This window comes from Pelophylax lessonae, assembly GCF_965119305.1.
Source record: "Pelophylax lessonae genome assembly, chromosome: 6".
Lineage (NCBI taxonomy): Eukaryota > Metazoa > Chordata > Amphibia > Anura > Ranidae > Pelophylax > Pelophylax lessonae.
The window spans coordinates 279,225,486-279,251,578 of NC_138773.1; the positions used below are offsets into that span (position 1 = coordinate 279,225,486).

The window sequence follows — 26,093 nt, forward strand, 5'->3', positions numbered from 1 at the left end:
TTATGAGACGCTTGGTGCTGCCATTTATTCTGAATAGCACCATCACGCATGTCAGTCCGCAGCGCATTTCTCTGCGACCATGCGATTTACCTGGGGCTGTGTTTTTTAAAAAGAGCATGCACCTTTTTCTTGCTGGAAACACGGGCACAGCAAGCCCATTCAGAATAAGCTGCGCCCTCATAAAAAAAAAAAGAAGCAATTTTGTGCATTGTGAGAACAGGCTTAATATTGTGTGTTCATACAGAGGACATATGAGAGTGAAGCCTTTGTATTATTGTAGATAAAATATAAATGTTATTTTATACTTGTCCTGTGTGTAATGACACTAGAATTGTGTTTCTGGTAAAAAGCATTGCAAAGATATTTACAATTGAAATGATAGTTGAGTTTTTTTGTGTTTTTTTAGTTTATTTATTTATTTATTTTTTAACCACTTAAGCCCCGGAAGATTTTACCCCCTTCCTGACCAGGGCCTATTTTGCGATTCGGCACTGTGTGACTTTAACGGACAATTGCGCGGTCGTGCGACGCTGTACCTAAGCGAATTTGACGTCCTTTTTTTCCCCCACAAACCGAGCTTTCTTTTGGTGGTATTTGATCACCTGTGCAATTTTTTGAGCATGCGCTATAAACAAAAAAAGTGCGTAAATTTTGCAAAAATAACAATTTTTTTCACATTCCCCAAAAAAATGTAAAAATCTAAATTTTTTAACATTTTAGGCCAATTTGTTTTATGCTACATATGTTTGGTGAAAAAAAATCGCAAAAAGCGAATTTTGATTGGTTTGCACAAAAGTTATTGCGTTTACTAACTAAGGGAAGGATTTTTGTCATTTTGTTGTTTTTTTTTTTAACGAGTAATGGCGGCGATCTGCAATTTTTTTTGCGGGACTGCGACATTGCGGCGGACAGATCGGACCCTTGACTGACATTTTTGACACTTTTGGGGTTACCAGTGACATTACTACAGTAATCAGTGCTATACATATGAACTGTTACTGTAAAATGACACTGGCAGGGAAGGGGTTAACTTTATTTGAGAGAGAGGGGTTATGTGTGTCCCTAGGGGCGTGTTTCTAACTGTGATTGGATGTGGCTTGATGTGTAAGAACAGAGATCAACGGTCCTACATAGCAGAACCGTATGATCTCCATTCTTACACAGGGGAGAATGACAGGCGGCTGTGTTTACTTTAGCTGTCTGCCTTTCTCCCGCTGTAACGGACGATCGCGAGTGCCCGCCGGACATCGGGTCCGCCGGGCACACGCGCGGGGGGTTCCGTGAACGTGCGGGAGCGCACCTCCGGCAGCGCGCGCTCGCTCCCTGGAGCCTCACAGGCTAGCGACGTAGACCTACGCCGCTTTGCCTGTGAGGGGCTGACTGCCGACGTAAATCGGCGTTAGGCAGTCGGCAAGTGGTTAAGGCGCTGTTCACACATGAGTGTTTTTCAGAAAGTAAAAAGCTCATCTCTAAAGTCTCAAAACGCCCAACAAGCAAAATCCTATTCATTTCAACGGCCCCTGTTCACATATGAGGGTTTTGTCGCCTGAAGCAAAACAACTGAAGCTCAAAAAAGTACATGAGCACTTTTTTGGCAGATTACAAGCGTTTTTGTTACAGTAGATGCCTGCCTCCAAACACCTGCAAAAAACGCCTGAAAAAAGCCCAACAAAATGCCTGAAAAATAGCCTGAAAAAAGTTGTGTGAATAGAGCCTTAAAGCGGAGTTCCAGCCTCAAAATCGATAAAATTGATTTTGGGCCATCCGCTTGCTAAGGGGAACCTGAAAAAGAAATGGATACTGGCGATTTTTTTTTTTGGTCACTTACCTTATTATAGAAGAAAATATACTCACCTTCCTTCCACTTCCTCCCTCTGCGGCCCGCGCCGTCTCTTCCGGTTTGCGATGACTCCCGAGAGCTGGACGTCATCGCTCCCAGGAATCAATGCGCCTGCACCGGCCCCGCTCGTCACTTCCGGCGCAGGCACGGTATTCACTGCTATACAGCTTCTGAGCATGCCCAGAAGCTGTGCAGGGATGCCGCGCCTGCATCGGAAGTGACGAGCGGGGCCGGTGCAGTGCATTGTGGGACTCCGACGTCACGGAAGAGGACACGAAGAGGGACGCTGCGGCTTCAGCTGCACACACCTGAGATGGCAGCGCTGGAGAAGAAATTTTCAAGGTAAGTATTTCTTCTTACAGGTAAGTGCGACCCGGGACAGTTCAGAGGCTATCCATTGTGGAATGTACTAGCCCTGACTGTCCCGGGGGTATTTTTAGCTGATGTGATACTAAAAAAAATAAATTCTAAACAATAAAGGTAAAATGCTTAAGGTTAAAAAAATAGAAATTAAAAAATTAGAAAATAATTAGCAAAGGAGGGGAGGGGGACTGATTAGGGTTATCTAGGGCTAATAAGTGGGTTTATTAGGGACAGCTTTTTTTAAAAAATTGTTTTAACTAACATCATATAAAGATCAAAGCTCACAACTTTGCTATACAGATGAATTAAAAGAGTAAATACAAAACTACAATATTGTTCCTTCGTATCTCTGAGACCGAATTCACACTGGTACGACTTGGACCGCGACTTTTCAGCCTGACAGGTCCTCACGCTCCCATTGTGTAGTACAGGAGCCGTTCTAATAGGAGCAACACAAGTCGCTCCGACTTAGAAAAAGGGTCCTGTACTACTTCGGGGCGACCTGGAGGCGACTTGCATTGACTTCCATTATTTGAAGTCCGTGCAAGTCGCGCTGAAGTCTCGCTGCACGCGACTTTACAGGTCGCCCCCTAAATCGGAGCGACCTAATGTGAATGACACTACTAAATAGTGTTTACAAACACTGAATAGAAGGTCTGGTTTTGCACTGTAAAAACACAGCAAATCTCTGCTGTTATATTGACAGCCAGTAAAAACAGTGGGGGAGTGACAGCAGTTGGGGGGTGACATGGAGTGCCAGGTACTTCGGTGAAGTTATTTTGGACGTGCGTAGGATGCCTAAGGTACAAGAACGGTTAAGAAATTCAGCTCTAGAATATCTATATCAGTCTTATTTTGCTGTAATCTACAGCTGCACACTGAAAAGCTATATTAATATTACGCAAAATAAATTTTCCATCTCACTTGGAAATCTGAATTAATATTTTTTCAGTGTAACATTATTTATCTTGCAAATTCATATTGATATCACTGAATTTAATATTACTTTTTAATTAGCTTGTAAATCTATACGTAAATTTATAAAATAATATACAGGTAATTAATCTTATCCCATTCACTTTACACACTCAATGATTTGATTTTAATAGTTCATTAGTAGAAGTAGACAGTTTGGTTAAAATGATTTCTACTGAGAAAGCTATATGATGGGGCCCAGAGTCAAATTTAAAATGGTATGACATGTTACATCCGTAATTAGTGTGTAACATGTGACATGTTACAGATGTACTAGCTTCTGCATCCCTCTGACGCTTCATTTTGACAGCTAGTGGGAGGATCTTCTTCCCCGCTAGCTGCCACAACCCAAAAGAAACGCACCCATAACTCCGCCCACTTGGCCGCATCAGTCATTCACAGTGTTCTGTAAATGAATGGACTACAACTACTGTACCTACTGTCTTTGTGGATGTTGGCTTGTAGTGCTGTTGAGCACTATGATTGTTCATTGATTCTTCCTATCCGTGTGATGTACAGGCAGACCGCTTACACTGACAGTCCACAGGAGACCTGCATGGCATCAGCAATCTGCTGATCTCTGGTGCAATGCTTTCCAGGCTCTTAAAATAAATATCTAAATGCACATTTTTTTTTACCTCCTTTTTTAGAAGGTGAACTTATCCTTTAACCGGTTGCCGACCGCCGCACGACTATATACGGCGGCGGTCAGCCCCGACCAGGCAAAGTGACGTATATATACGTCACTAGCCTGTCACTTGCTTGGGAGCCAATAGCGGGCGAGCGCATGCCCGCGGAGGCGCGCTCCCGCCCCGGCTCATTCCCCAGCAAGTCCGTGCGTGTGCCCGGCGGACCCGATGTCCGCCGGTCACTCGGCGATCGGCGGTGCAGAGGGAGAAAGGCAGGCGGCTGATGTAAACAAGCCGCCTGTCATTCTCCCCTGTGTAGAAATGGTGATCATACGGTTCTACTATGTAGGACCGTTGATCACTGTTCTTACACTAGTAGCCATGTCCAATCACAGTTAGAAGCACGCCCCTAGGGACACACTTAACCCCTCCTTCCCCAATAAAGTTAACCCCTTCCCTGCCAGTGTCATTTTGCAGTAACAGTACATATGTATAGCACTGATTACTGTAGAAATGTCACTGGCAACCCCAAAAGTGTCAAAAATGTCATTCAAGGGACCGATCTGTCCGCCACAATGTCGCAGTACTGCAAAAAAAATCGCAGATCGCCGCCATTACGCGTTAAAAAAAAAAAAACCCCAAAAATGACAGAAATCTTTCCCTTAGTTAGTAAACGCAATAACTTTTGCGCAAACCAATCAAAATATGATTTTTTTTTTTACCAAACATATGTAGCAGAAAACAAATTGGCCTAAAATGATAACAAATTTGGATTTTTACATTTTTTGGGGGGGTATTTCATATAAAAAATTTTGAAAAATATTGTTATTTTTTCAAAATTTACGCTATTCTTTTGTTTATAGCGCATGATCAAAAAATCGCACAGGTGATCAAATACCATCAAAAGAAAGCTCTGTTTGTGGGAAAAAAAGGATGTCAAATTCGTTTAGGTACAGCGTCGCACGACCGCGCAATTGTCCGTTAAAGTCACGCAGTAAAAAATCGCAAAAAACCTCCTGGTCAGGAAGGGGGTAAAATCTTCCGGGGCTTAAGTGGTTAAAGTGGTTGTAAACTCAGACATGACGTATGAACAAAGAATATCTCTCTATAGTGTGTACCTGTCTCAATGAAAAGCACCAAGTGTCTCTTATGTCTGCTGCTTTATTCCTCTGCTATTAGCATAAATAATTTCTGACAAGTTTCCCCGACACCAAGAGAAAAACGGTTGACAGGGGAGGGAGCTCCAGCTGATAGACAGCCTCAGATCTGTTTCTGTGTGCTGTGTGAAAAGGGGGGGGGGGGCGTGCCTCCTCCCTCCAATCAGCTCTCAGAGCTCTCCTCACTGAGCTCTGCAGAGTGTAACTTCAGCTCTCCGCCCCCTTTTTACCTGAACCCTCAGACAAGCTGTATAAATTCTGGACTCTGAACGGAGAAAAACTTTGTAGAGAAGAGAAGACTGCAAATAGACAGATCCAACCTATGTATGAGGATTTGTCACTTCACTGGGTATATGTAAGGGTTTACAGCCACTTTAAGTTTACCTTATTCACTAAAACGCCCCAATATACATCCACTACTTATTGTCCATGTAATCTACTTGTCATCAAATCTTTTTCTCATTGTGTTTTTCTGCCCCTTGTAATATCCTCCTGAACCTCTCCTTTTCCCTCCTCACTTTTATTTGTTTGGGATGAGCTGTGCAGTGCACGTTCATTGCGGTCATGAGCAGCACTGCTCTATGCACACTAATCCCATAGTCCATAATCCATCTTGGGAAGCAAGAGAGGGTGACTACTTTCCCACATACAGTGTACAGTGGGACCATGGAGAACAAACGTAGTCTCCCTCTAACAGGAAAATGATTCATGGCAGCAAAAAAAAAATAAAAAATAAAGTGGAATTTGTAGATATGGAGGAGGCTTGGAATAAACAATACATCCTTATGTACCGATCTCAGACTCTCTCCTTCCAGGCACAGGGCATTTCAGAGGGCATGTGAGGAGGTGTTATGTCACTTACTTACCTCCTGATATAACCCTATAATACCGCACTTCTGTTCTGCAATCCTGTGCATTGCACGTGGTTATGGTGCAAAAAGTGGAACTTCCACTCATTTGTTTCCTCCCCCCTCCGGTGCCACATTTGGCACCTTTCAGGAGGGTGGGGGGAACGGGTACCTGTTTTTGAGACGGCACCTCGGCCCTCAGAAGTTTGGCCCCCTCCTCCTTCCCCAGCCGCCGAGCCAATCCGAATGCGCAGCGCAAGTCGTACATGCGCAGTAGGGACCCACCCGTGAAGCCGCATGGCTCCAGTGCCAGGTTCCCTTACCGGCAATGGCGGCGGCAGCACCCGACAGCCGATGGAAACGGCTGCGGTGCCGACATCGCTGGACTCCAGGACAGGTAAGTGTCCTAATATTAAAAGTCAGCAGCTCTACAGTATGTGTAGCTGCTGACTTTTAATTTTTGAAAGGGGGGGTTGGAACTTCGCTTAAAAAATGCCATGGCCACAAAACAAAGCATCATGAGCGCAGCATGTGAACAGCCATGTGCAGCTATTATTTTACAGTCCAGGTGGGTTGTAAAACTGCTTCTCAGCCACCTGCTTTTACCACCGACCCAACCGTCCCCTCTGAAAGAGACCTATAGTATGAGCAGTTGTATAGATTATTCCCAGCGCCAGTTTGTTTACTGAATGTTTACATTATTACAAACCTTCCCAGGTCCAAAATTAATATTGAGCAGAATTAAAGAAGATGTAAACCCAACATTTCATGTTCCTGATATGTGCCTGCTGTACCATCTACTTATATGAAAAAGTATCCTGTTCTCTTTGTATTGCTTCCTTTATGTGAAATCCCTGGTGTTCCTGCCAGTCCCTCTGCTTTCCTATTTAAAAATGACCACACTAAGCAGGAGAGCACACCATTGTCAATTCTCTAGCTGTACTGAGAACTCAGCCTTCCACTCCTCCAATGATTAGTCCTGACATATCATCCCTTCACAGCTATTCACTGTGAAGTCCAGTGTTCTGCAGTTTCTCCTCCCCCAGCTCTTATGCAGCTGAGAACAGAGGAAACGTGATCACTTATAAAAAAGGGAAAAAAGTGTTTAATGTTTTTTTTTTTTTTTTTTTTTTTTTAATATCTATACACAAATGTTTTACCTTTCTTTTCTGTTTTAAACTGAATAAATTGTTTTACAAGGTAAGGGGTTTACAACCACTTTAAGTTTGGCCCTCCACAACAGTCCCAGTTTCTCATGTGGCCACTTAGGAAAATGAATTGCCTGCCCCTGGTTTAAAGGAAACCTATAGTGCAACTAATATGGAGGACTGCTGGTAATGACCTTTTCTCTGGTTTCAATACTCTAAGCGCCATCTTAATTGCCAGTGTGAATGTAGCCTAAATCAGCATAATTGAGTGACTCCTATTGAGGCCTTTGGGTCAGTGTGACAACTAGAAACCAAGCATTTTTATAGGGAAAGGAAGGCAATGGCAGCCTTTTTATTCCTTCTAGGTTTACTTTTTAATGGGGGCCCATAAATACAAAGTAAAGTCTATTTATCCCTAACTATTTTTTTGTTTTTTCGTTTCTCACCTATCACAGGAAGTAAGGACAAATCTTTCTAATAGGGATACAGCCAGCAATAAAAATCTTAAAGTGTTACTAAACCCACAACAGTAAAATCAGTCTGTATATGCTGTAACGCATTCTTGTTATACTCACTGTGGTACCTAAGGGGTTAATCCTCTGCATTGTGTAAAAAGCCTGTTTGATCCTGTCTTCTCTGATCCTCTCCTCCTTCCACAGTCCTCAATCTATTTGCTGATAGGACAGAGCATTGGAGGCAAGCTGCACATGCCCAGTTTGGTGTGTATTGCTAGAGAGTTTTTTGCTTGGGAGAGTGAATGTAAACTCTCCCAGAGGGCAAACAGCAGAGGGCCAATCAGCACTGTCCAGACAGAAGATTTAGGGGTCCTGAAGCCTCATGGAACAATCAGGGGAGAATGAAAGCTCCTCCTACAAGCTGTAACCAGGCACTGATAGAAGTCACAAGACTGCTATATACTGCTGATGAGAAAAGGTATTTAGCAGTTTATATCTACTAAAATAATTGCATTTCTATGTTCTGTGTACTGTGGGAGACCAGATGTAGTGAATGCAGGGTCCTGGGTTTAGTAACACTTTAACAGAGGTTCCAAAGCTTTACTCCCTTTGTTAAATAAATGGTGGCACCACACGGCGCTGCACCGGACCCTGGACCCCACTGGACCCCAGGGAAGACAGAGACCACAGGAGGGGACCCCCCAGGGACCTAAACCCCCCCCCCCCGCAGCACTCCAAGAACGGGACCGGTAGCGATGACTCCCACTACTTCTCTGGCCCGCCCCTTACAAGCCCTCTCAGACAAAAAAAACACCCATGCCCCCCCCCCCCCCCCCCGAGGCGGCCAGGGGAGGGGATAGGGGACAGATGAGGGCACCTACACAGGGGAAACCCCGCTAAGGAGAAGGGGGAAAAGTATGAGGGGGTGGGACAAAGGAGGGGCCTACCATCTCTGTGCAGGGCCCGCGACCACCCCAGCAATTCCATAGGAAAGGAGGGGGGGCGCTACTCACCAGAAGTCACCAGATGGGCGCTACTCCCAGCAGTCCACGGCACCATCTTGGAATGGGGGTGCCGCAGCCTGAGGTATACTGTGACTCTGATCATGACTGTTGTTGTGACCAGGGCTATGCGACCTCGCGAGGTGTTTTATTCGCCAGTCAGCCCCCGTCCAGTGTGGCTATGTCGCGGCCAACCTAGAGCGGAACTAATAGTTGGGTCGCGCTTGCAGGCCAGACTGGGAAGGCCATAAGGATCTAGAATATCCAGTGGGTCGCCCAGTCCGGCTGTTGATTGTAGTTCACACAGGAACAGTTGATTGTAGTTCACACAGGAAAAAAATAATAAAGAAAAAGTAAAAAATTCAATTTTAATAGGAAAAAATGCCAGGGCCGCAGATCCCAGCAGAGAGGCAGGTCCTTCCTCCTTACTAGGCAAAAAAAAACTAGATCCTATAGCAGGAAGTGATGGCATACCCTCTGGGACTGCCCTAGGGACGAAACCAAAAAGGTTTCCACCTAGTCCTACTCCTAGAGAGCGAGAGAGCATAAAGCCCAATGGTCTGAAGACTTGAAGCTGTTTCCGTCAGTGAACCCCCAGAGAAAAGGATTTTACAGTAAGACAAAAATCCAGTCTTTTATTGCTGACTATGTCCCATTAGGGGTATTTCCTCTCACTTTCAGGTGGGCGAGGGGGGCTTGGGCCTTAAAAACACCATTGTCACATATGCCAGCTGATTTTGCAAGAAACACAGCTAGACACATCAGATTGCACCCATTTCCTCAGGTTCCTTTTAAAAGCCATCTTTTAAATTAGGGTGCGCTGACCACGGAAAACAGTTCTCTAAGTGACAAGTGACACGGGCGTATATCTGGCGATCCCAGTCTAGCTATGACTGACAATCGGTGTCACTCTGAATTAGCGTGTAGGTTAACACAGCAAATTCGGTTACATAGAAATGTATGCCGAGGACCTTGCCAAGGTTGTTGATGTGAAAAGCAGAGATCAGGCACAAAAATCAATAGGCTGAATCAAATGTTAACCAGCAGGGGCTTACGCGTTTAATTAAAAGCCAACACCAAGTACATTGTTCCATTTAATATTTCCATTGATATTTGATTTTTTGATGGATTAAGGTGAACACATACTGTACAAAGACAAATGAATATTGCTATGTACATTAAGGCAATTACATTTTCTTTTGGCATATGAACAATAAGGATGGGGCTTTTCATTTAAAAAAAATAAATGCAAAAATCAGGTATTTTGTACTTGATCATTGAAACACAAAGCAGTTAATGTATAAGGAATAACAATAATAGAGTCTGAGTACTTACACTATATAGGTTGCAATACAGGCACAAATAGAGCACATCAGTGGCGGCCTGTCCATTGGGGGCGCTGGGGCAACGCCCCCCCCCCCATCCATGCGTCCGGCCCCGTAATCTACATGCAGGGCGCCGGACGCATGGGTTCCAATGGGATTTGTTTTTGTTTTTGAAGCACGTGATTAGAGCCAGAGGCTCTAATAGGCTTCAAAAAAGGGTGGGCTCGGGGCGCAGAGAACTGCGCCCTGAGCCCACCCAGTTGTGTGACAAAAGCGAATGAATATTCGCTATTGTCACACGGATTATCCTCCTGGCCAATGAGGAAGCAGGTCCTGAGACCTGTTTCCCAATTGGCCGAAAGGAGAAGCCATGCCATTGGCCAAGGAGGAGGAGGAGGGAGGAGAGGCAGGAGACTGAGGGGGAAGCCGCCACCGCTGTTGCTGCCTGCCCTCCACATGTCCAGGGTGAGTGAGCCGGTGACCGGGGGGAGATGGTGTGCGGGTTGCTGTGGTCCGTCTGACACCGGTCCACCGGTCCATGGAGCACCAGCCACCAGTGGAGCACATAAAGAAAGAGAGTGTCAGAGTTTAGCCTGCAATTTCCTGCCTGTGAATTCCCACCTCCTTGCTGCAGTGGTTCGGTTAGACCTGTTATTCTATTCAAATGTGGTGTTTGGCTTCTGTGCTCACCTTTGGGCATCGCCTGCTATACTGTGGATAGTATTCCCTTCCCTTCTATTACTTCCTGTCCCGCCTCCTATATAAGACACGCTCAGTGTAGCCCGCGTTGCCTGTATTATATAGTACATTAGGTCACATGCATGATGAAGGGGTACTGCAAGGCTCTGAAACGTTGCTTTTGTATTTATGATGTGATCGCTGAAAAAAGCTTTGGACTCATTCTGGAGATCCTTTGTGTGCTGGTGACATACACTATATTCCCAAAAGTACTGGAACACCTGCCTTTACACGCACATGAACTTTAATGGCATCCCAGTCTTATTCCCTAAGGTTCAATGTTTAGTTGGCCTACCCTTTGCGGCTATAACAGCTTCAACTCTTTTGGGAAGGCTGTCCACAAGGTTTAGGAGTGTGTCTATGGGAATGTTTGACCATTCTTCCAGAAGCGCATTTGTGAGATCAGGCACTGATGGTGTATGAGAAGGCCTGGGTCATAGTCTGCGCTCTTATTCATCCAAAAGGTGTTCTATCGGGTTGAGGTGCAGGCCAGTCATGTTCCTCCATCCCAAACTCGCTCATTCATATCTATGTGTACCTTGCTTTGTGCACTGGTACAAAGTTATGTTGGAACAGGAAGGGGCCATCCCCAAACTATTTCCACAAAGTTGGGAGCATGAAGTTGTCCAAAATGTCTTGGTGTGCTGATGCCTTAAGAGTTCCCTTCACTGGAACGAAGAGGCCAAGCCCAACCCCTAAAAACAACTCCACACCATAATCCTAGCTCCTAAAATAATTTGGACCAGTGCACAAAGCAAGGTCCATAAAGACATGGATGAGTAAGTTTGGGGTGGAGGAACTTGACTGGCCTGCACAGAGTCCTGACCTCAACCCAACAGAACTCCTTTGGATGAATTAGAGCGGAGACCTCACAAATGCACTCCTGGAAGAATGGTCAAACATTTCCATAGACACACTCCTAAACCTTGTGGACACCCTTTTTAAAGGAGTTGAAGCTGTTAAAGCTGCAAAGGGTGGGCCAAATCAATTTTGAACCCTACAGACCAAGACTGGGATGCCATTAAAGGTCATGTGTGTGTAAAGACAGGTGTCCCAATACTTTTGGTAATATAGTGTGCTTTTCATTTTCAATGTCTTTTCACACAGCAAAAGAACAAAACTGACAAGGGTTCTAACACTCTCTTCTCTAAATTGTGTTTGTTCTATTAGAAGTACATAAAGCCATGACTTGCGTGCATATGCATGTGTTTTTTGCTTGCCTTTAAAGTTAGTTGATTAAATGCACCGGTACATTTATACCTCTGTGATGTGAAGTTGTGAACATTCGCGCTATATTTTAAGCCTGATAGTACCAGGCAAGCTGTGTAGCTATTTACAGCCATGACTGGGGAAAGTGATAATTACATGTGAATGGCAGATTTTTGCCAACTTGATAATTTACTCAGCTTGATAATTCATTGCTGCATATAATTGAGATGCATACAGTATACAGCCATATTCAGTGTATTGTGTTTCCCACTATTTGTAAAATGTGGAAAAAAGCAAAAAAAAAAAAAAAAAAAACCCAAATACAAAGGTTTTAAAATGATATTAAAGTCAAGTTTTTGTTCTTTAAAAATAACAAACATGTTATACTTACCTGCCCTGTGAAGTGGTTTTGCACAGGGCAGCCCGGATCCTCCTCTTATCTGGTTCCTCTTCGATGCTCCTGGCTCCTCCCTCCTGTCAAGTGCCCCCACAGCAAACAGCTTGCTATGGGGGCACCCGAGCCGAGCCGCAGCTCCATGTGTCCATGCAGACATGAAGCCGCGGTTCGGCCCCACCTCATCTCTCTCCTGATTGGCTAACTGATTTTGATTGCCAGCAGCCAATGACGGCACTGTTGTGTCTCAGCCAATCAGGAGGGAGAGTCCCGGATGGCCGAGGCACTTGTGCACATAGCTGGATAGAGATGGGGCTCAGGTAAGTAGTAGGGGGGCTGCTGCTCACAAGGCTTTTTATCATAATGCATAGAATGTGCTAAGATAAAAAATCTTCTGCCTTTTTCAACCGTTTTAAGTAAATGTACAAAAACTTGAGTAATAGAAAAACTAGGTTGTTGCACTTAGCAACCAAAGCAGGACATAGTTCCATATTTCTTTTCTAAACTTTTATTTCTTTATAATGTCATTGTGATTTTTTATTTCTTTTTGTAAAATTAGACAGAAACCTCGCCCAATTCAATTAACATAGTGCTAGTGTCTATGGCAGGGTCTGTTTCTTCTGGTAGAGCAGGGATCTCCAAACTACGGCCCTCCAGCTGTTGCAGAACTACACATTCCGTGAGGTATTGTAAAACTCTGACATTCACAGACATGACTAGGCATGATGGAAATTGTAGTTCCTGAACAACTGGAGAGCCATAGTTTGGAGACCCCTCATTTTAGAGTCCGATTATCCACAAGCCACTTAGGCAGGAGCCTAAGGACCCATGTGGATGTCCAGAGGGCCCAGCTACAATCTTCATGTTCTTGCAGTAAACTGTAATGTTTCTTTATAATGTTCTTTTTTTATAATGTTTATTGAGTTTTCAATTATGCAATACAGAAAGAAAAAAGGTTCCATTCATATCTGATTGTAGCGGAAATGTGTGTTGTTTCCAGAATGCCAAAACAAAATCACACCAAAATGAGGAACACACGTTTGGGTGCCATTCATTCTCAATGGCACCCAAAATGTTGTGTAACAAAAAAAAAAAAAACGCAGTGTTAAAGAAAAAGGCACCAAAGTCGGATCCAAAAAAGGGTACAGGAGCTACTTTGGTGCATTTTTCGACCGTAGAGCAGCCTATTCAAGTGAAGGGGCTGCTCTTTACTGTTGGTGAAAAACATGCACAAAAAAATGCAACGTGTTGCTCAGATGTGAATGGGGCTTATGGGAAGGAACAGATGTAGGAGTTGAGTTCAGCAGTACAGAAGGATCTGTGGCTCTTGAGAAATCTATGTATAATAATGCTGGGAATATGAAAAAATGGAAACATAAAAAATTTATTCTAATGCAATGGTCTCCAAACTGTGGCCGGAGGGTTGATGCTGCCCTTTGCTAGCATTTAACCGACCCTTGGGGAACTATTCCTCCCACTGACACCAACAGTGGGGCATAATTCCTGCCGCTGACACTAGTGATGGGGCACTGTTCCTTCCATTAATATCAATGATGGGGCACTATTCCTTCCATTAATATCAATGATGGGGCACTATTCCTCCCACTAACTCCAGAGATGGGGCACTATTCCCCCCACTGACACCAATGAGATGGCTATCATTATTCAGTGACAAACTTTCTTGTGTATAATAAAATAATTAAAATATATGTGACAGTCCCAGATGACTATAACTCAATTAGTAGCGCTTTTCTTCTTTCAAATAGTTTTCCCTTTAAATGTGCTTCTCCTATTCCAAAGTTTTTCCACCTTCTTCCTTGTAGATTTTTGTTAATACGATTGTGCGGTGACTCCCACCACCATTCACCACTGCGCTCACCTCCAGTTTAGACTGATTTCCAGGCCTAAAATCGCCTTCCCCTGCTGGGGGTAATTCCAGGCTCCTCCGCTGTTTAATCTCTTTTCACTCTCCTCTTTCTTCACTGAGCTGGCCTTGTCTGGACTTCCATTCCTCCACGTCCCCTCAGTATAAAAGATACACTCCCATTGTGTAGTATATAGAAATTTCACATTTATTGCATAATATCCACTTACTGTACATTAAAACTTGAGACAGTGCGCTTTAAAAAATCATCCAACGGGGCAGCAGCTCCCATATGATCTCATATAGTCCACAAACAGTCCTCTGTCACCTGATTCCTCCCACGCGTATCGTCACGGAGCCTGGAATTAACTTCAGCAGGGGAAGGCGATTTTAGACCTGGAAACAGGTCTAAACTGGAGGTGAGCGCAGTGGTGAAAGGTTGTGGGAGTCACCGCACAATCGTATTAACTGAAATCCACAAGGGTGAAGGTGGAAAAACTGCAGAACATAAGAAGCACATTTATAGGGAAAAATATTTGAAAGAAGAAAAGCACTACTAATTGAGTTAGGCCCCTTTCACATGGGCTTTCCGATCCGGTCCACCTGTCAGTTTTTCAGGTGGACCTGATCGGATGCTCCATACAGCCCAATGGAGCAGTGGATGTCAGTGGACATCTCTGCTGACACCTGCTGCTATCCGCTTCCCATCCTGTCCGTGAAATCCGAACGGATGGAACCCTATTTCCTATTTAGGCGGTCCGTTTTCATCTGATCTCCCATAGAGGAGAGCGGGGATCTGACAGCTCTGTCTCTGCAAAGTAATTGGAGACGGAGCTGTCATCCGCCAGCTCAGTGGGTATCAGCGGATTGATCCCCGCTGAGCAAAATGAAGTCCATTGGCGCACCGCCCGTGTGAAAGGGGCCTTATAGTCATTCTGGGACTGTCACATTTGTTTTCTTTATGGCACTTTTCCACTGCAAGTACCGGCTCAGCTCTACTCGGCCCTGCTTGGCCCGGTTTGGTTTTCCACTGCATGGTACCGCATGGTACGGTGTTGGAACTGTTCGGTACGGTTTGGTATGGTTTGCATTTCCACTAAAGTAGTACTAAAGTAAGTGGGTGGGATAACAACGATTCTCTGACCATCAGTGGCTAGTAGTGACAAACAGTCAAGGCTGCATGCAAAGGATTGTGGGATATGGTACCGGTACGGCCCTGTTGGAACCACAACTGAGGTGGTACTGTTTAAGCGAGTTGTACCATTCGGTTCCATGTAGAGGAAAAGCGCCGCTGTACCGTACCGTACCGAACCGTTCCTACACCGTACCATGCGGTACCAGCAGTGAAAAAGCACAAAAGCAAGCCGAACCGTTCGGTTCCATGCAGTGGAAAAGCGTCTTTATTTTATTTTATTGTACATGAGAAAGTTTGTCACTGATGATAGCAGTTTTGTGGTTTGAAAAGTAAGGTTTTGCTTTAAAAACATTAATTGGATTGCAACATTTTTGATTTTATTTTGTTTGCAGTTGTGGGAACAGTTATTTTGTTGCAGATATCGTACATAGGGTAGAAGTGAGGGACACATCAGGTTAGGGAGCGAGGGATAATACACACCTGTTTTACCAACGATATGGCACTATTTCTTCTACAGATACCAATGATGGGGCACTGTTCCTCCCAGTTAAACCAATGATGGGCCACTATTCCTCCTCCTACTGACCACATTCGCTATGTAACGGACTACCTACCTGGAAGCAATGTTTATCCTCACTGGGCCCAGGACATTTTCTACCCCTACTGGTCACAATCTGCCCCCCGCCCCACCCCCCTTTAAAGTCTGAAGGACAGTAAATTGGCCCTTTGTTTGAAAAGTTTGGAGACCCCTGTTCTAATGTGATTGGATCCACCTGAAAGCCTTACCCCAAAACACATTGGCTGTATTTGATGCTCTTATCTAATACAAGTTTCAAACAGTCCTCTGAGTGATATAAACATTAGTAATATCACTATTGTACCTTGTAAAGGGTGGAGGTAAGCAGGAGGAGTTAGTGATACTGGTTGAATCCTTGGAGAACCCAGGATAGTGGCACTCCTGGAAATGTTGGTTTTAGTGCAGACTTCAGTAGATGATTTCTCAGCACTGGAGATGGAAAAGGTGGGCAGCAGGAAAGGTTAATATTTATAGACTCCTTTTATTGGTATGCTTTATTTTCTACTCTTTGTCAACTATAAAACAGGGTCACTTTCAAAAATAAATCGGCTGACGTTGTGATCGAGTCATCATGGTGTCATCACAGGGTGTCCGAGCACCTGAAATTAGTGTGAGAGTGGGAGAGGACATTAATTGTTCAGTGCAATGAGTAACAGTGCTGCCAGCTCTCTATGCAGTCAAAGCAATTGAGCTATCCATATGTACCTGTGACATAGTGTTGCCCCTCCTTCAAATCCGAGACTGACTACACTAAAAGTGGTCAGAATACATCATGTGAACGCTACATCAAAAAATAGTAGGTAACATGAAAAATGTTTGTCTACATTGTGTATAGAGTACTCTGCTACCCTTGTCACTGTAACTGGAGTTCACTATTTGTATTAAGAGAAATCCATACAGAGTGAAATATATAGGTTTCCATTAGGGACTTTAGCCTTGAAAATGCTTCTTGTCAGGCTGTCTTTGAATTCAGTTTTGATGCTCACCCTAAACAAGTATGAAGCAAGTGTGGTCAGAGGTACAATAAGTTGGAATTCATTATCTTCCTAATTGCTGAGGGTCAGTGATTCATAAGTTATTGAAGCCAGGAAGCTAGTATTTTGGTGGTAAACAGTAATGATTTACTTATTTCTCTCAGCATGTTCATATTAAAATAATGCTTTTCAATAAATACAGAGACCCTATCACAAACATAAAAAAATGCAGATACAGTCGGAAAAATAATTATTTGATCCCCTGCAGATTTTGTAAGTTTGCCTATTTACAAAGAAATGAAGGGTCTATAATTTTTATCATATGTGTATTTTAAATGATAGAGACAGAATACAAACCAATAATCCACAAAAAAAGCGCATAACACAAATGTTATAAATTAAGTTGCAGTGCAGTGAGTAAAATAAATATTTGATCCCCAAGCAAAACATGACTTAGTATTTGGTGGAGAAACCCTTGTTGGCACAGAGGTGAGACGTTTCTTGTAGTTGGTGTCCAGGTTTGCACACATCTCAGGAGGGATTTTTCTCCACTCTTCTTTACAGCTCTTCTCTAAATCAATAAGGTTTTTTGGCTATCTCTTGGCAACTCAAAGTTTCAGCTCCCTCCATAAATTTTCTATAGGATTAAGGTCTGGAGACTGACTAGGCCACTCGACCTTAATGTGCTTCTTCTTGAGCCACTCCTTTGTTGCCTTGGCTGCATGTTTTGGGTTATTGTTATGCTGGAACAACCATCTTCAGTGGGAAGAAGGTTCACATCCAAGATTTTACAATATATGGCCCGTCTATTGGCCCCTCAGCATGGTAAAGTCAGCCTTTACCTTTAGCAGAGAAACAGCCCCAAAGCATCATGTTTCCATCTCTGTGCTTGACTGTAGGGATGGTGTTCTTAGGGTCATAGTCAGCTTTTTTCTTCCTCCAAACACGACTAGTTTAGTTAATGCCAAAGAACTCAATTTTGGTCTCATCTGACCACAGCACTTTCTCCCAATTCTTCTCTGAATCATTTAGATGTTCATTGGCATGACTGTACTTATGCCTTCTTCAGGAGGGGGACTCACTGTGTTTAGAGGAAGAAAAATGCTGACTATGACTCTAAGAACACCATCCCTACAGTCAAGCACGAGGGTGGAAACATTATGTTTTGGGGCTATTTCTCTGCTAAAAGTACAGACCGATTTGCTGCATTGAGGGGCCAATGGACGAGGCCATGTATTGTAAAATCCTGGATGAGAACCTTTTTCTCTCAGCCAGAACACTGAAGATGGCTCACGGATGGGTCTTTCAGCATGACAATGACCCAAAACATACCGCCAAAGCATCAAAGGAGTGGCTCAAGAAGAAACACATTAAGGTCGTGGAGTGGCCTAGCCGATCTTCAGACCTTAATCCTATAGGAAATGTATGGAGGGAGCTAAAACTTTGAGTTGCCAAGCAACAGCCAAAAAATCTTAAGGATCTTAAGATTTGATAGAAGAGTGGACCAGAATCGCTCTTAAAATGTGTCCAAACCTGGTCACTTTCTACATGCAACGTCCTACCTCTGTGCTTGCCAACAAGGGTTTCTCCCCCAAGTAATTTATTGTTTGGGGATCAAGTACTTTTTTTGCTGTCTGAGCTGCAACTCAATTTGTAACATTTGTATCGTGTGTTTTCTGGATTTTTGGTTTATATTCTGTCTCTATCATTAAAATACACCTAGAATAACAACTATAGACCCTTCATTTCTTTGTAAGTGGGCAAAATTACAAAAACTGCAGGAGAATCAAAAAAATATTTTCCCCATTGTAAAAGCACAGAAAAATCAAGTACTTCAAATATTTACTTGCAGCATTTTTTCTTTTAATTTTTTTTTATTCACATTAATTGTGCCTTTAACCACTTGCTTACTGGGCACTTTAACCCCCTTCCTACCCAGACCAATTTTCAGATTTCAGTGCTGTCGCACTTTGTATGACAATTGCGCGGTCATGCAACACTGTACCCAAACAAAATTGTGCTGATGAGGCGGCACTGATAGATGGCACTGATAGGCAGCACTGATATGCATCACTAATAGGCACTGATAGACATTACTGATAGGCACGTCAGGCAGCACTGGTGGGCACTGATTGGCAGCACTGGTGGGCACTGTTGGGGCTGACCAGTGCCCTGATTAGATGGCCCTGTGCAGACTTGCCTGTTATTGGTTTTCCTCTCCTCACACGCTGTCAGCATGAGGAAAGGAATACTGATAACTGACAAATCCTGTTTACACTGTGGTCAGCTATTATTGGACACAGCTGATCACGTGGTAAAGAGCCACTGTGATTGACTCTTTACCCCAATCTGTGATCAGCTGTGTCCCAAAGACACAGCGATCACAGATCCCCACCAAAGCACCATCACAAGATAGCCATCTTTCGGCTATAGCACGGTTGTGAAGAGGTAAACTTGGTAGAAAATTTGGTTACTCCAAGAAGATCCAATTGCCTAGCAGAGTCTCTTCCCTCCTCTACTGGGGATACCTTTTTATACTCTGTGCTTACCCAGCTCCTTCCTCCCTCCCTTCATCTGTCTACGTAATGTTTCATGTAGCTGCCAGGGGAAGAGTGAAGGAAAATACTATAGGGTGTCACCTAAATGACAACTCTGAGTCTGCTGGCGCTGCTGGCATCACACGCATGTTGGTGGCATCCAGCAGCAGTCTCATGGCTTTGGATGTCTACACAGGGGGCAACGTTTACAGGTAAATAATCCTAGGGGAAGATTGTTGTTAAAATTACTTGTCTGGTGACAGCTCTTGGGTCAGATTCGGGGGGGGGGGGGGGGTAAAGTAAGTATATTTCTCTTGCTTTTTTCACAGTTTCTTTTTTTACACTTTAATATGATAATTTTCTTGTGTGTGGGAAGGGGGTGGGGCAGCACTGATTTACAACATAATAAGCGGAAATTGCCTTTTAGTGAAGGTCCATTTAAAAGATCCACCCAGATGCCTAGACCAGCAGATGGATCAGCCTATCAGCGTGCTGCTGAGAGCCAGAGTCAGCTGCTCCCGCCCCCTGCGCAGTCCAGCAATCTAGTGAGCGCTGGAGGGGCAGAGCAGAGATCCGGTCACTGACAGTCACCAACTCTCTGCTCACTGAAGCTTTGATCGCTCAGTTCTCAATGTAAAGCTTGCGGGGGACCGATCCTGCATCCACCTAGGTAAGTATAAATGTTTCCTTTTTTTAATTGCCGCACTTCTCTATTAGGTATACATTTACTTTTTACTAATTTTGAAAATTATATTTACACTAATAACTGCCCCCCTTTCTTCTTCCTATCTTCCTAGCTGAAGTGCAGAGCGAAATAGAAAGAATATTTGAGTTGGCTCGTTCATTGCAGCTCGTTATTCTAGATGCGGACACCATTAATCATCCGGCACAACTAATCAAGACTTCATTAGCACCGATAATTGTTCACGTCAAAGTGTCTTCGCCAAAGGTAAATGAGTATGGAACCTCTTGTCATTTTTAAAGGATATATCCATCTTTGTGAGCTTTCTTATTTTATTATTATTATTTCTGCAAACCCTGTATATTTGCAGTAATATTCTAGATACACATTTGCAGCCTTTCTCCACCTTTTTACTATGGAGGAACCCTTAAAATAATTTTCAAGTCTCTGGGAATCCCTGCTAAAAAAAATGATATCTACAGTTCATAGTACAATTTAATGTGACCAGTGAGTTGTAGATATAATCATAAAGGGGAAAAAAAAGAAATGTGGTATACCTAGAATATTTGACACCCAGAGGAGATGATTTTTTGACACCTCTGCTGCTCTTATCAACAAAATGACTTTTAATGATAATCATGAAATGAAAAAAAATAATCATGGCAGGAAAATAATTCCTGACTGTAAAAATGGTAGTACCCCTTACATTGGTGGTCAGCGGCACAATCCGGGCACGTTTTATGAGCAGGCTGTGCAGTTTCCAGTAGGCCACACCACGAAGATCAAGAAGCAGGGATAGGCGAAGAGCATATATATTTTTTGGGGGGCGAGGGATGCTGGGAGGGTAATATAGGGATGGATGACACATTTTGGGGGGGGGGGGGGGTGTTTAGTGGGAATTTTGAAATTTAACACAGGGCTTATAGACATTCAATCTATAGATGCACTTGCAGTACTAGTACTTCAATTTCCCCACAAGATGTCTTCTGGGTTGAATGATAGCCAGTATTCAGTGCAATCATAAAGAAAACATCAACGTCTCTCTCTGTATCATTGGTGACCACCAACAGCCAGATAAGAATGAGAGAATGACACAACTGTATGTCACATGACCCGCCTTAAGACATTTTGAAAAGGTAATTACGGTACAGTAAACCCCCGCTCCATCGCGGTTCAGTTTTTGCGGTCCCGGTATATTGCGTTTTTTTTTGTAATGTTATTTTACTATATAAATCATTAAAAATTAAATATTTTTGTGTTTTCCATAGCTCTTGCTATGTCTCTCAGTATCTTTTATGTGTTTAAATGAGTTTTTATTGTTTTAAAAGTGTGTTTAAAGACCTTAAAATGCTTTTACACGTACAGTGACAGTAAAAAAAACATGCCTACAATGCATTTTAATAGGGTTTTTCTATTTTGCGGAACGTAACCCCCGCAATGGAGGGGGGTTTACTATATATAGAAATAGCAAACACTATGAGCCAGAGTTGGGCTTAAGGATAGTTGTACTTAACGGACAGTTAGTGTTACAGGAATGTTCATGTGACGAGGACCTTAGGGCAGGCTACCAGTCCCCAGTGCTAAATCAACCACTCTGATATTATACAATGCCTGTGTTTTTAATCTGTGAAAAATCTGAATTAAAATCTGTCGATCTCCTTGCAGGTTTTGCAGCGGCTTATTAAATCTAGAGGAAAATCCCAAAGCAAACACCTAAATGTACAGTTAGTAGCTGCTGACAAACTTGCACAGTGCCCACCAGTAAGTATTGATCTGATTATATATTATTGACAATATCCTGTTCTATTGCTAATCAAAGGGAGTGAGCTTTGTGATTTTCAATCAGTATTCCTAGAAAGGCAAGCTATCAATGTTTTAGAGACCCAATGAGTCCAGCTTTTCCTTTTTACCTTTTAAATATTGGAATATCTTTTCATCTTTGCATCATTACTTCAATGTGTTAGACTTTTTTATAAAGGCAATTTTTATCCAGTTTTTTTTTTCAGTTTTTGGGTGAACCACAGTGAGTTAACCTGTTACCTATTTATATCAGAATATCCAGTGGCAATACTTTCCTGCTATAGTTTGTGTTCCCCCCTTTCATGGTACCATAACAATGTTGTCATGTTCATCAAGCCAATGTAAAAATTAAATTGCCAGCAACCATGCAATTTTAAAAGATTAGTTTTGCTTGAAGTTGACCTTTAAAGCCGTTGTTCATATTTAGATCCATTAAATTTCTAATCGGTCTATCCAATCATAATATTTAACTTTTGGGTGTGTACCATCTGTACCCGTTATGCTGGATTTCACTGTCCTTTTTCGATTTTTAAAATAGAGTTATCCATGTGTTTTTTATTATGCATTTTGGGTGCCTTTTCTGTTGCATTGCAATACATTTTTGATGAAATCATGCATTCTTACATGTATTTTGACATGCGTCTTCTGTTTGCATTTTCCGAGGTGCAAGGTTAGTTCATGTATTATATGCACAGCATTCTTTGCATGAAAACATACAGTATATTAAATGTACACATAGTAATGTATAATGCAATTTTATTGATAATAGCATAGCTCTTGCGCTAAACCACACAAAATATAAATGTGATAACCAGTGTGTAAATAAAATATCATGTGAATTCAATATCATATAAACATATAAATAACTAAATAATAATTGAATACATATGCTGCAGCTTAAAACCACACAAATAATATAAAATGTGAAAAATATGTTCCCACGAGCTGCGCAAAAACACCTAAAAGGAATAAATGTTCAAATAAATATGTGCCAAAAATACAGTATTCCAACAAATAATCATATACATAAAGAATAAACACATATAAAGTGTAAGAGCCCATTCACATTAGCGCGACTTGTCAGCCTGACAAGTCGCGCACGGTCGCGGTCCATTGATTAGCACAGGACCCGTTCTAATAGGAGCGACACAAGTCGCTCCGACTTAGAAAAAGGGTCCTGTACTACTTTGGGGCGACTTGCATAGACTTCCATTATGTGAAGTCTCTGCAAGTCTGCCGAAGTCACGGTGCACGCGACTTCACAGGTCGCCCCCCCCCCCAAAGTCGTGTCGCGCTAGTCTGAATGGGCTCTAATTGTGCACAAAATATATCACATAAAGTCCATTAATCAAATGTGCTAAAATAGTGACAGGTGTGAAAAAAAGAGCTTCGTGCTGAATGCTGGACACCATCGTCTGTGTGATCCCTCTCCCATCAGCTGGTAACTCACCAGAGTTGTATAAAGTACTCAAAACCCATACTTGAGTAAAAGTACAAGTCCTCAATCAAAAAGTGACTTGAGTAGAAGTGGAAGTGCTCGATCAAAAAGTGACTTGAGTAGAAGTACTAAAGTATTCAACATTTTTTGTACTTAAGTATTGCAAGTAGTTTTTTCAAAAATTTTGCTACTCAAGTACTGAAAGTAAAAGTACCAGTAGTTTTGGGAAAAAATTGCTACTCAAGTACTGAAAGTAAAAGTACAAGTACTGTGTTATGTAGTTATTAAAGAAAGAAGTCAAAAGTTTGAACATCATATTGTTTTTTATTATTTCAAATGCAGCTTTTATTTATACATACAGTAGCATTTATTTTCGTATGCGCTGATAATACACATGTTTTGAGCTTCATGAAACCTGCCATCAACTGTTCTGGCAGTGGTAATTTTTATAATTGTAACGAGTAACTATGCAGCACAAAAAAAAAATATCGGAGTAGAAGTATTGAAATCATTGAAAAAATGTAGTGAAGTAAAAGTGGAAGTAGGAGAAAAAAATTCTACTCTAGTAAAGTACAGATACCGCCTTTCGGTACTTAAGTACAGTAGTGAAGTAGTTCTACTTAGTTACTATACATCTCTGTAACTCACCCCAACAAGATGCCCTCCATTTGCATGGTCAGGGCTACAAGCGTAAAGGAAAAACACTATTAAGTGTTAAGGGTCCTCCTTAAATTATTTCTCCTCTCGCATGTACATATAGGAAGAAGCAAAGGGGAATCCACTAGTGCAATACTGTTTTAAAACATCCAATTTTATTGTTAAAAAATAGTAGTTGCACTCGCATAAAACCAACATCAACAGCGCATGTAAAATATGGGGTTTGGGGTATTACCCACGTCCTCACCAACTCCACGCATTTTATATTAATGCAATTCTATTGATTACAAAACCAGTGTAAGTCTGTGCTAGACAAATAAAAATTGCGAAAAAGTTTGAAGACAGCTGCTGACAGAGGCCAACAGATACCAACCTAATCAATATAATACAAAGTGCAGCACTTATCATAAGTAAGTGAGAAATAAATACAAAACAGTACAAAGAATATGTGATGACAAATAGTGGTAAACAATTCGGCCCTCACAAACCGCACATATAAAATTGATAAGGTGTTTATATAAGTGAATTAAAAATTAATAAAAAGTCCACAAGTGTGCAATAAAGAAGGTGATGCTTCCCAAAAGAATTCCAATAGGGAAGACATGCAGACCCAAAGGCTCACAAAAAGTCCAGTGAAGTTAAGGTAAGAAGTGGCTGCTTACCAAAGGTCAGTGGCTTTCAAATGAATAAAAAGCTAAACACGCTATAGGGGATAAACCCCAAACGAATTCACACTCGTTGGAACAGCTCCTAAAATCCTCAACTGTTTTACTCCACTCTCATTTTAGGGGGATATATATGATAGTGTAAGATGTAACGGTAAGAGTTTGTTTTGAAGATAAAACTATATTGCACTCACATTTCTGTAGTTAAAGCAGAGTTCTGCCCCCAGAAACAAATTAAAAGTCAGCAGCTACACATACTGTAGCTGCTGCCTTTTCATATAAGACACTTACCTGTCCTGGAATCCAGCGATGTCGGCACCCCAGTCAATGTTTTTATTGGCTGTTGGGTGCTGCTGCCATCTTTGCCAGTAAGGAAATCGGGCAGTGAAGCCTTGCGGCTTCACAGCCGGTTCCCTACTGTGCATACCCGCTGCGCGCTCTGAATGGTGCGGCGCTAGGTGAAGGAGGAGGGGGCCAGGCTGATCACGTACTTTGCCACGATCGAGTCCACCGGAAGTAGGGACGGGTACCTGTCAAAAACAGGTACCCGCTCCCCCATCCCCCCCCCCCCCAAAGATGCCAAATGTGGCACTGAAGGGGAGGAGCAAAGAGATGAGATTCCACTTTTTGGTGGAACAACGCTTAAAAAACACACATTCAGTGTTGTATCAGCTGCAGCTTAGTAAATCCTCGGCAACATAGTCCTTCTGGTCAGTGGCTGCTGTACGTGGTGACGTCATGTAGGTACCGCCCAATGCGTTTTGTCAAATGTCATACAAGGGTATCAGGATCTGTTCCAACGAGTGTAGATTCATTTGGGTTTATCCCATATAGCACGTTTGGCTTTTCATTCATTTTAAAGCCAAAAACTTTTGGTAAGCAGCCACTTCTTACTATCACTTCACTGACAATTCTATGGATTCTTTTGGGAAATACAGCAAGCAAACTTCTACAAAATGCTCCACATAAAAATGCATTGGAGAGAATTGTAGTACTATGGTGCTGCACAATGTTGCAGAACCCTCAATGTGTTTTAGGTGTCATCTAAGGTGCACACAGCTAAATCAGAGAAGACTTGATGGCCCCTTATTTTACTTCTCACAACTTATCTGCCCTTTAAAGATTTAAAGTAGTTGTAAACCCTTACATATACATGTACCCTTAATATATACAGTGATGTGACTATTATCAGGTGATACACAGAGATGAAACAAATCCTCCTGCATAAGTTGTATCTGTTTATCTTCAGCTATCTGTCCTCAAAGTCCAGAATTTACATAGAATTTCTCAGCTGTGAAAAGCAAGGAGCAGGGATGTGATGTCTAAGTCTCCATTCACACTGGTACGACTTGTCAGGCGACTTGGTCAGCCTGACAAGTCATGCACCGTTACTTCGGGGTGACCTGGAGCGACTTGCATAGACATTCATTTTATGAAGTCCGTGCAAGTCGCGCCGAAGTCGCGCTGCACGCGACTTCACAGGTCGCCCCGAAGTCGGATACGGCATAGTGTGAACGGAGGCTTACAGTGCAGATCTCAGTGAGACAAGAGCTCTGAGCCCTGATTGGAGGGAAGGGACCCCTTCTCTCCACACAGGAACATGCAGAGCTGAGGATATCAGATACAGACTGTGTACTGGAGCTCCCTCCCCATCACCTTTTTACAGTGTGGGGAAAACCTGC

General features: G+C 42.7%; 1 protein-coding gene across 3 annotated transcripts in view; it reads left to right on the forward strand.

Moving 5' to 3' along the window:
* CACNB4 (calcium voltage-gated channel auxiliary subunit beta 4) overlaps positions 1-26,093 on the forward strand; it is a 302,149-nt gene that overhangs the window by 269,079 nt on the left and 6,977 nt on the right. For all 3 annotated transcript variants that reach the window (XM_082261118.1, XM_082261119.1, XM_082261120.1), the window contains 2 exons: positions 19,967-20,118; positions 21,517-21,612. In XM_082261118.1, the coding sequence (XP_082117244.1) occupies positions 19,967-20,118; positions 21,517-21,612 (248 nt within the window). The remainder of the gene's footprint in view (positions 1-19,966; positions 20,119-21,516; positions 21,613-26,093) is intronic.